Source organism: Bombina bombina, chromosome 2 (assembly GCF_027579735.1).
Source record: "Bombina bombina isolate aBomBom1 chromosome 2, aBomBom1.pri, whole genome shotgun sequence".
NCBI lineage: Eukaryota > Metazoa > Chordata > Amphibia > Anura > Bombinatoridae > Bombina > Bombina bombina.
The window spans coordinates 1,252,057,480-1,252,069,757 of NC_069500.1; the positions used below are offsets into that span (position 1 = coordinate 1,252,057,480).

General features: G+C 41.7%; 1 protein-coding gene across 1 annotated transcript in view; it reads right to left on the reverse strand.

The window, feature by feature from the left end:
- The window catches only part of TBC1D1 (TBC1 domain family member 1), an 872,759-nt gene that overhangs the window by 231,370 nt on the left and 629,111 nt on the right, over nt 1-12,278 (reverse strand). Inside the window, exon 12 of the mRNA XM_053700277.1 lies at nt 7,959-8,146. Within this exon, the coding sequence (XP_053556252.1) occupies nt 7,959-8,146 (188 nt within the window). The remainder of the gene's footprint in view (nt 1-7,958; nt 8,147-12,278) is intronic.

Consider the following 12,278-nt stretch of genomic DNA (forward strand, 5'->3'; position numbering starts at 1 on the left):
CCGCTAGAAGGGACCCTAGTACCCTTGTGAAAATCCTTGGAGCAGTGGCTAATCCGAATGGAAGTGCCACAAACTGGTAATGCTTGTCCAGAAAGGCGAACCTTAGGAACCGAAAATGTTCCTTGTGGATAGGAATACGTAGGTACGCATCCTTTAAGTCCACCGTGGTCATGAATTGACCTTCCTGGATGGTAGGAAGGATCGTTCGAATGGTTTCCATTTTGAACGATGAAACCCTTAGAAACTTGTTTAGAATCTTGAGATCTAAAATAGGTCTGAATGTTCCCTCTTTTTTTGGGAATTATGAACAGGTTGGAGTAAAAACCCATCCCTTGTTCTCCTAATGGAACAGGATGAATCACTCCCATGCTTAACAGGTCTTCTACACAGTGTAAGAATGCCTGTTCGAAGATAATTGAGACCCGTGGAACCTTCCCCTTGGGGGTAGTTCCCTGAATTCCAGGAGATAACCTTGAGAAACTATTTCTAGCGCCCAAGGATCCTGAACATCTCTTGCCCCAGCCTGAGCAAAGAGAGAAAGTCTGCCCCCCACCAGATCCTTCCCAGATCGGGGGCCAACACTTCATGCTGTTTTGGTAGCAGTGGCAGGTGACTTGGCCTGCTTACCCTTGTTCCAGCCTTGCATCGGCCTCCAGGCTGGCTTGGTTTGAGAAGTATTACCCTCTTGCTTAGAGGGTGTAGAATTTGAGGCTGGTCCGTTTCTGCGAAAGGGACGAAAATTTGGCTTATTTTTAGCCTTAAAAGACCTATCCAGAGGAAGGGCGTGGCCCTTTCCCCCAGTGATGTCTGAAATAATCTCTTTCAAGTCAGGGCCAAACAGTGTTTTACCCTTGAAAGGGATGTTAAGCAAAAGCGCTCTGCGCGCCACGATAGCAAACCCTGAATTATTCGCCGCTAATCTAGCTAATTGCAAAGCGGCATCTAAAATAAAAGAGTTAGCCAATTTAAGAGCTTGAACTCTGTCCAAAACCTCCTCGTACGAAGATTCTTTATTGAGCGACTTTTCTAGTTCTTCGAACCAGAAACACGCAGCTGTAGTGACAGGAACAATGCATGAAATTGGTTGTAGAAGGTAACCTTGCTGAACAAACATCTTTTTAAGCAAACCCTCTAACCTTTAATCCATAGGATCTTGAAAGCACAACTATCTTCTATAGGAATAGAAGTGCGTTTGTTTAGAGTAGAAACCGCCCCCTCGACCTTGGGGACTGTATGCTATAAGTCCTTTCTGGGGTCGACTATAGGAAATAATTTCTTAAATATAGGGGGAGGACAAAAGGTATGCCGGGCTTTTCCCACTCCTTATTTACTATGTCCGCCACCCGCTTGGGTATAGGAAAAACATCGGGGGGCACCGGAACCTCTAGGAACTTGTCCATCTTACCTAATTTCTCTGGAATGACCAAATTGTCACAATCATCCAGAGTAGATAATACCTCCTTAAGTAGTGCGTGGAGATGTTGTAATTTAAATTTAAAAGTTACAATATCAGGTTCTGCTTGTTGAGAAATTTTCCCTGAATCTGAAATTTCTCCCTCAGACAAAACCTCCCTCCTGGCCCCTTCAGATAGGTGTGAGGGTATGTCAGAACAGATATCATCAGCGTCCTTTTGCTCTTCAGTGTTTAAAACAGAGCAATCACGCTTTCTCTGATAAGTAGGCATTTTGGAAAAAATGCATGCAATAGAATTATCCATTACAGCCATTAATTGTTGTATGGTAATAAGTATTGGCGCACTAGATGTACTAGGGGCCTCTTGTGTGGACAAAACTGGTGTAGACACAGAAGGGGATGATGCAGTACCATGCTTACTCCCCTCATTAGAGGAAACATCTTGGGCAATATCAATCTATGGCATTATTATCCCTACTTTGTTTGGACATTATGACACAAATATATCACATATATTTAAATGGGGAGACACATTGGCTTTCATACATATAGAACATCGTTATCTGATGGTTCAGACATGTTAAACAGGCTTAAACTTGTCAACAAAGCACAAAAAACGTTTTACAATAAAACCGTTACTGTCCCTTTAAATTTTAAACTGAACACACTTTATTACTGAATATGTGAAAAAGTATGAAGGAATTGTTCACCAAAATTTCACCACAGTAACTTAAAGCCTTAAAAGTATTGCATACCAAATTTGAAAGCTTTAACCCTTAAAATAACGGAACCGGAGCCGTTTTTACATTTAACCCCTATACAGTCCCAGGTATCTGCTTTGCTGAGACCCAACCAAGCCCAGAGGGGAATACGATACCAAATGATGCCTTCTATAAGCTTTTTCAGTGGTTCTTAGCTCCTCACACATGCATCTGCATGCCATGCTTTCCAAAAACAACTGCGCATTAGAGGCGCGAAAATGAGGCTCTGTCTATGACTAGAAAAGGCCCCCAGTGAAAAAGGTGTCCAATACAGTGCCTGCCGTTTTTATTAAAACAATCCCCAAGATTTAACAACTATTAAAAGTAATAATCTGCCAAATATACTTAGTAAAGTAATCGTTTTAGCCCAGAAAAATGTCTACCAGTTTTTTAAGCCCTAATGAAGCCCTTTATTCTTTTACTTAAACTAAGAAAATGGCTTACCGGTTCCCATAGAGAAAATGACAGCTTCCAGCATTACCGAGTCTTGTTAGAAATGTGTCATACCTCAAGCAGCAAAGTCTGCCCACTGTTTCCCCCAACTGAAGTTACTTCATCTCAACAGTCCTGTGTGGAAACAGCTATCGATTTTAGTAACGGTTGCTAAAATCATTTTCCTCTTACAAACAGAAATCTTCATCTCTTTTCTGTTTCAGAGTAAATAGTACATACCAGCACTATTTTAAAATAACAAACTCTTGATTGAAGAACAAAAACTACATTTAAACACCAAAAAACTCTAAGCCATCTCCGTGGAGATGTTGCCTGTGCAACGGCAAAGAGAATGACTGGGGTAGGCGGAGCCTAGGAGGGACTATATGGCCAGCTTTGCTGGGCTCTTTGCCATTTCCTGTTGGGGAGGAGAATATCCCACAAGTAAGGATGACGCCGTGGACCGGACACACCTATGTTGGAGAAATTGAATGTTCTTTCTGAATCATGAAAGTTTAATTTTGACTTTACTGTCCCTTTAATGCCATTGCTCCCCTGCAAATATAGATACACAAAATCAACCCATATTAAGTTTTAAGAAGCTCAGTGAATAGAAGATTGTTTGGAGTGGAATAGATCTGCACAAGGACCTAAGTGTGAGGAGGGAGGGGCAAGCATTAAAAATGAAATATGCTATTGTTTTAGGTAAATAAATAATTTAAATTGTTATGTTTTTTTTTTAGTTAAATAAAACTATTAACATTTTTATTATTAAGGCAATCATTGTTTTTCTCATACCAATAAAATACAGCTGCAAAGTTGATCAAGTGTCAAGTGTTTAGATTTGACCCTGTTTTAAATGTGAATTACAAGCTTGAGAAAGTGCTGAAGCCTCCAAATGTCGCCGTGTGTGAAATTTTTGAACTTTCTTTACGTATTTATACACAGTCATGTGTCCGTACACGCAGTTTTTTTAATTTATTTTTTTAAATAAAAAAGAAAATGGTTGCAAGTCAACTTTAGAAAACAAAAATGCATTGATTAGATGTTAATTAAAAAATGTACATTTATTGCTGCAGCTGCTCGCAGCAACAGGCGTAAAACAAAAGCATTTTTGTAGGAGCCACTCCTGTGCCAGTGCAGGTGATGAAGCCACCACTATTACCCTGAGGCAGTTCCTACTTGTTCCCATACACTCCACACTTTGTATGAAAATGTATGTGAATGATAGGTCACGTACAAATAGAAACTGCTGAAAGATAGACATGCCGGCTTAACCCGTCCACAATGAGTACATTACACAGCAATCTTTATATGCCCTGGGGGCACCAGTTGGGTTAAAAGTACAACAAGCTACCTAAGCCGTGAAGCTTTAAAGACAGTCATCCTATGGTTTACCATTGGTAAAGTGGGTCCTCCCTTCTATAAAATAATCCAATAATTATATGACTGTTAACGACTAATGTTGTTTGGTACACTAATTATATATACAAATAAGGAGTCAAACAATATATGCTTATTTAGTACAGTAAATTATATATACAAATGAGGAGTCAAACAATAACAGAATTTATACTTTCCGATAAATTTCTTTCTTTTGGGATATATTTCCTGCCACTAGGAGGTCAAGGACCCTCACAAGAGCTTTAATCGCTCTCACCTCCTCTTCCCACTAAGTTTACGTATAGCCTAGCAGAGGAGAGAGACAGACTAGGTAGGAAAGACATAAAGCAGGGTTAAGAGGTGCAAATCAGAACTGTTGCTCATATAGCAAAAACCCGTGCAGGTCCTATTGACTCTTGTCATCCCAAAAGAAATAACTTTATCAGCAAGTATAAATTCTGTTTTCTTTTGTAAGATAATGTAAGATGATGAGAGTCTATAGGTGTCCATTACATGTGGGAAACCATACCCAAGCTGAGAGTCCAGCAGGGACAAAATGATGGCAGTTCTTATTTGCTGGACAGTGCGACCTGAAAGACTTTCCTTCAAAAAGCATCTTTTTTGTGTGTTTTTGTTTGCATGATTATACTTATGCGGTACTTGGCTCTCTGGCTCCACCTGCCTGCCAGCTGCAGGCAGTTTACTAATCAGCAGCTGCATCTTGTCAGCATCCATGTATAGGATTGTCTTTTACTTTCTGGGTGTGCTTTTATTAAATTATATATCCTGTTATTGACATCTGGCTTGCTGTGACCTGTCTCCTGGATTATCCTTTTGTACTTCTGCCTTTTCTGTTGCTGACCTCGGCCTGGACACTGACCTGAGTTTGGCTACCTTTTTGATACTGTCTCTGCCTGATATCCTGATTGCTGACTTCGGCCTGGACACTGGCCGGAGTTTGCCTTCCCCACACACTTAAATCCTGGCCATGAGATCTATTTCTGGAAGACTGCACATCAGGACTAATTGATCTAACACGTCCTGATGAAGAGACCATTCCCCTGGATGGACGGAGTGAAGACTTTGGTATTCTGCTTCCCAATTGTTCACTCCAGGAATGTGAATGGCCGATGGGGTGCAGTGGTTTTCCTCTGCCCAAGACAGAATGTGAGATACGTCTTGCATAGCTAAGGGACTTCAAGTCCCTCCCTAATGATTGATGTACGCCACGGCAGTGATGTTGTCTGACTGGAATCAAATGAACTTGTCCTGTTTTATAAGGGGCCAAGATTTGCACAAAGTTCTAGGATGCGCCCTTTGAGACTCCAAAACAGCGGCCCAACCCATCAGACTTGCGTCTGTAGTTACTATGATCCAGATAAGCCAAAGAAAAGAAGCTCCAAGGTTCAAATAGGGACTTTCCCTCCACCATGAGAGAGATTGTTTGACTGAAGAACTGAACTATCTGCTGTTCCAGATGGAAACAATGCTATGAACACTGGGGAAGCATGGTGTAACATATCTCAGCCTAATGTCACTATCCCTTTAAGAAATCCTTCTCTGACTGCTGCATTTGGGCAGTATTCACATTCAGCTTGCCTGCCTGCCTGCCTCATTAATCATTCATGCACCTGATTACCTCAGCCTCTTTTTAAGCCTTCTCAGGTCTAATGTGCCTTGCATTAACATTGAAGTGTGATCCTGAACAACAGAGGTCTGTGACTGTTTCCTGTATGAATTTACCAACTATTTCAACCTACAGCATTTTCTATTCCAATGCCTAAAATCATCAAATCGCAAGTATCCAAATAATTCCATTTTCTGTTTCCTGGACACTGCTACTTAACAAACTCAGAACTTTATTATAAATCAAGCATACTTTTGGTTATCATCACTCTCTAATTACAACAGCATCTTACTCAGAACTTTATAACTATTTCTCTGCTACAAGTTGTCATTGCTGAAATATCCTGCTGCAAATATGTTAACATATTCTGAACTCTGCATCTATGTGTTCAATTAAAAGCTTTCATGTGATTCTCCAATATATGTTCAAACAGTAATTGATGCCTTAAACTTAACTTTCACCTGTGCTGCTCTGCTAATTACTGACATACAGCTCTTTATAATATTATATACTGTGAACCTGCAACAAACCAAGTTTGCATCTAAATGCACAAACAGTAATTAATGCCTAAACTTGCAGCTTGTCTAAGTACCTGTGCAGCTGTGCTTTAACTCTGACATACAGCTTTATATAATATTATGTACTGTGAACCTGCAACAATCCTTAGTTTGCATCTAAGTGTCAATCTTTTACCAGATTACTCTGAAGCCTGAACATTCCACTTTGCTATATTTTTCTCTCATTGAATCCTGCAGTTACTTCTATTAACTAACTATAAGTCACAGTGAACTCAGAATATATTGTATACAAATGTTGCACTCTCCATTTATTCTACAATAACTTCTAGCAACTATGAATCACAGAATATCATCTATCCACGTCCAGGATACTCTTCCCCTGGTCAGGGGTCGGTGTCTTCAAATCCCTACCACTGCCCGAGGGTCTGTGTCCTGAGCGCATGTACACCGGATCATGACACATGGACAATTGGAGAGGCTGAAGATGAAAACGAGCAAAAAGGTACTGCGTCTGACGCTGCAATCATAAGACCCACTACTTCCATACATTGTGCTACAGATGGAGAATGAGCCATCTGTAGGGAAGGACAGACAGTCTGAAGTTTTGTCCTGTAAAGGTCTGTGAGAAATAAGAGCATTTGAACCAAGTCTATTATCACTCCCAGAAAACACTGTTGTGGCTGGTGATAAAGAACTTTTGGGGACATTGATTCCCCATCATTGTTCCTGAATGAAAAATACCATTATGTGGGTATAAGCAGTAACCAGAGAAAGAGACTGAGCTTGAACTAAAATATCATCCAAATGAGGGGCAACAAAGATTCCTTGAGCTCTGATCACTGCTAAGAGAGACCCTAATACCTTTGTGAAAATGCAAGGGGTGGTGGCCAGTCTGAAGGGGAGGACCACAAATTGGTAATGCTTGTTGAGAAAAGCAAACCTTAGAAACTGAAAATGCATCATTTAAGACTATGGTTGTCATAAATTGACCCTCCTGAACTAGATGCAACATGGTACATATCGTTTTCATTTTGGAAGAGGGTACACAAACTAATTTGTTCAGAGTCTTTAGGTCCAGGATAGGACTGTAGGTGCCTTCCTTCTTTGTAGCAATGAAGAGGTTGGAATAGAAACCCTGTTTCTATTGAGAGATTGGAACAGGTTGGATCACTCCCATGTCCTCTAAATCGTGAGCACATTGATCAAAGGCAGCCTCTTTTACAGGATCCTTTGGAACATGAGACAGATGAAATCGTTCTCAGGGAGGTCTGGTGCGAAAGCCTATGCAAAAGCCCTGGCATATAATATTGAGAACCCAGGGATCCTGAATTGATCGAGAACAGGCCTTCTGAAACCAAACTAATCTGCCCCTACCAGAAAATCTGGTCCCTTCATGCACATTTCTGATTTGAATTGGGCTTTTCGGTCTGTTTGTTCTTAAACCAAGAAGATCCAGGCTTCTGGAAGGCTTGGAGGATTCAGACTTCTAGTTGGATGGGGACTTTTGATCTCTAGGGAGTGAAAGGACCATATTTTTTATATCACTTTTCATGCTGTCAAAGACTGCATCACAAATGAAATAATCTTAAGGATTTTAATGCAGTTGGATTTGTCTGGCGCTTCAAAAAGGTCTTAGGCACCATGGATGGAGCTTTAAAAACTTGATTCAATTTATTTACAGGCTTGTAATCCTCTGGATTTTGGTTCTAATAGCTCTAAGGTATTCAAACCCTCAGGAAGTAGATATGGTTCACTTTAAATCTAAAACGTGGAATCATCCTCTGGCTCATTTATAGGATCATGGTCCTCAGAGTAGATTTCACCCTCAGAAAGAGACTCAGCCGAGTCAAAACTTTGTAAGCTTGGTGGTAAATGAGCCTGGGGAATACAACACTGCGTATTACAGGTGGCGTGAGGTAAATCTCCTGATTTTCGCTTACTGGGTTTGGGGATAGCCGTCAAAAACTCAGTCATGGTCTTTTGTAGACTTGGTTTAAACTCTGGAAGCCAACTGAGCCACAAAAACAGACATAGGCACTAAATATCTGCCAGGAGTCATACGGACAGGATTATGGGTTGTGAATTGTAGAAGGGGGAAACAATTAGTACATAACTGGTTAATTTCGTAATCTGAAATAGTTTTGCATAATTAACAGAGATAATGGACTGCAGAAAGTTTTGGGCTGCAGTATGTTCCCTAGGAGTCTCTTCTAATGGGTCAGTCATATTAGGTGTGGGTACAGACATGACTCCAAAATAATAAGCAAAACTGCAAATAATTGGGAATAAAGATATATTCCAAAGTTTTAAATAATGTGTATTTACCCAAAATACAACAAACAGCCTATAAGAGACACCTCAGAACCCCAGAAGACAGAGAAATACCCAAAAGAATTACCCCCACAAAAAATGTATTACCCACCCCCTTGGCAGTTTCTATTAGGGTAATGTGTTAAAAATGGGTGCAGATAGCTTGGAAGTCCCTGGGTAAATTTTCAATCAGTTGGAGATCCGGTGAGGGAGAAAGAAAGGGCGCCAAAGGGGGCGCTTAACTTCTGAACGATGTACAGGCCAAAGCCTGTGAGTAAAAACACCATAACACACAACATGTAAAAGTTAATAAAAAAAAACCTCAGTTGTGTTCCCAACCGCATCGATAATGAGCTATTTTGTGAGGAAAAATGGTGAACCCATGTCAAAAACATACTCAGGGTTGCTAAGGGGTAATAGGTCAATGAAATAAGAGGGATTTTAACTCTGAATTCCATAATTTTTGGTGTTAAGCACTATGTGTAAAGGCTGAGAATCCCAACTATGTAGTACCTATATAAAGGAGAGTACTATTTGACAGTTCCTGGGCTATGTTTAGAGTCACTTACCTGGACTGCAACCCACCTCCACTGTATTTAAACAGCTTGCTGAGGGCTTTCTCCCTCACAGAATGCTAATTCAGTAGAGAGCCCATCCAGTGCAATAAATATACTGCAGAGGATACTTGCAGATATACCAGCAACCCCTAAGATGGAAGCTAAGGGATGGGTCCCAGTGCGGCTGAGGGCAATAAAAACAGAGAGATTAGCCCATGAGGGCACTGACATGCCAAAACTGAGGTATTCTTTTACCCCTGCTTCACTCAGAATCTTGAATACATTTTCCCTGAGTGAAGATGGAGTCTGAGGTCCCAAGAAATGATTAGATAAAAAACAATAAAATTTTGCTTGCAGAGCACCTCTCTCCACCTCTCCTCGGAGGCCAAGAAAAAAACTGGAGTGGGGAGAGGAAATGGGAGGGATTAAAGTTCTTGTGAGGGGTTTGACCTCCTCCTAGTGACAGGAAATATATCCCACATGTTATGGACATCTATGAACTCTCATCATCTTACTTAAGAAAACAAAATTTATGCTTACCTGATAAATTTCTTTCTTTTGCGATGTACCGAGTCCACGTATTCATCCTAACTTGTGGGATATTGTCCTTCCTGACAGGAAGTAGCAAAGAGAGCACCACAGCAGAGCTGTCTATATAGCTCCCCCCTTAACTCCACCCCCCAGTCATTCGACCGAAGGCCAAAGAAGAAAAGGAGAAACTATAAGGTGCAGAGGTGACTGAAGTTTACATAAAAAAACAGAATTTATGCTTACCTGATAAATTTCTCTCTTGTGATGTATCGAGTCCACGGATTCATCCATACTTCTGGGATATTCTCCTTCCCAACAGGAAGTGGCAAAGAGAGCACCCACAGCAGAGCTGTCCATATAGCTCCTCCCTTAGCTCCACCCCTCCAGTCATTCGACTGAAGGCTAGTAAGAAAAAGGAGAAACTATAGGGTGCAGAGGTGACTGAAGTTTTTCAAATAAAAATATACTACCTGTCTTAAACAGACAGGGCGGACCGTGGACTCGATACATCACAAGAGAAAGAAATTTATCAGGTAAGCATAAATTCTGTTTTCTCTTGTAAGATGTATCGAGTCCACGGATTCATCCATACTTGTGGGATACCAAAGCTTTAGGACACGGATGAAGGGAGGGACAAGACAGGTACCTTAAACGGAAGGCATCACCGCTTGTAGAACCTTTCTCCCAAAAATAGCCTCCGAAAGTATCGAATTTGTAAAATTTGGAAAAAGTATGAAGCGAAGACCAAGTCGCCGCCTTACAAATCTGTTCAACAGAAGCCTCATTTTTAAAAGCCCATGTGGAAGCCACTGCTCTAGTAGAATGAGCAGTAATTCATTCAGGAGGCTGCTGGCCAGCAGTCTCATAAGCCAAACGGATGATGCTTTTCAGCCAAAAAGAAAGAGGTAGCCGTAGCCTTTTGACCTCTCCGCTTACCAGAATAGATAACAAACAATGAAGATGTTTGACGGAAATCTTTGGTTGCTTGTAAGTAGAACTTTAAAGCACGAACCACATCAAGATTGTGCAACAGACGTTCCTTCTTTGCAGAAGGATTAGGACACAGCGAAGGAACAACAATTTCCTGATTGATATTCCTATTAGAAACAACCTTAGGAAGGAATCCAGGTTTGGTACGTAAAACCACCTTATCTGCATGGAAAACAAGATAAGGTGAATCACACTGTAAAGCAGATAACTCAGACATCTGCCAGACGCTTGTGTAAAAGAATAGACAATGCAGAAATCTGTCCTTTTAAGGAGCTAGCTGATAATCCCTTCTCCAATCCTTCTTGGAGAAAAGACAATATTCTAGGAATCCTAATCTTACTCAATGAGTAACCCTTAGATTCACACCAATAAAAATATTTGTGCCAAATCTTATGATAGATTTTCCTGGTGACAGGCTTTCTAGCTTGAATCAGGGTATCAATGACCGACTCAGAGAAACCACGCTTTGATAAAATCAGGCGTTCAATCTCCAAGCAGTCAGACGCAGAGAAATTAGATTTGGATGCTTGAAAGGACCTTGGATTAGAAGGTCCTGCCTAATTGGCAGAGTCCACGGTGGAACCGATGACATGTCCACTAGGTCTGCATACCAAGTCCTGCGGCCACGCAGGTGCTATCAGAATCACCAAAGCTCTCTCCTGCTTGATTCTGGCAACCAGACGTGGAAGGAGAGGAAACGGTGGAAATACATAGGCCAGATTGGAAGACCAGGGCACTGCTAGAGCATCTATCAGTACCGCCTGGGGATCCCGGGATCTGGACCCATAACGAGGAAGTTTGGCGTTCTGCCGAGACGCCATCAGATCCAATTCTGGTGTGCCCCATAGCTGAGTCAGCTGGGCAAATACCTCCGGATGGAGCTCCCACTCCCCTGGATAAAAAGTCTGACGACTTAGGAAATCCACCTCCCAGTTCTCTACCCCTGGGATATGGATTGCTGAGAGATGGCAAGAGTGATCCTCCGCCCATCGGATTATTTTGGTTACCTCCATCATCACTAGAGAACTCCGTGTTCCTCCTTGATGATTGATATAAGCTACAGTCGTGATGTTGTCCGACTGAAATCTGATGAATTTGTCCGCAGCTAGCTGAGGCCACGCCTGAAACGCATCGAATATCGCTCTCAGTTCTAGAATGTTTATCGGGAGGAGAGTTTCCTCCCGAGACCATAAGCCCTGTGCTTTCAGGGAGTTCCAGACTGCACCCCAGCCTAGCAGGCTGGCATCTGTCGTTACTATGAGCCACTCTGGCCTGCAGAAACACATTCCCAGAGACAGGTGGTCCTGAGACAACCACCAGAGAAGAGAATCTCTGGTCTCTTGGTCCAGATGCAGTTGAGGAGATAAATCTGCATAATCCCCATTCCACTGTTTGAGCATGCATAGTTGCAGTGGTCTGAGTTGTAGGCGGGCAAAAGGAACTATGTCCATTGTCGCTACCATGAGTCCGATTACCTCCATACACTGAGCCTCTGATAGCCGAGGAATGGAATGAAGAGCTCTGCAAGTGGTTAAGAGTTTTGATTTTCTGACCTCCGTCAGAAATATTTTCATTTCTACCAAGTCTATAAGAGTCCCTAGGAAGGAGACTCTTGTGAGAGGGAAGAGAGAACTCTTTTTTATGTTCACCTTCCACCCGTGAGATCTCAGAAAAGCCAACACGATGTCCGTGTGAGACTTGGCTAGCTGGAAAGTCGACGCCTGAATTAAGATGTCGTCTAGATAAGGCGCCAGT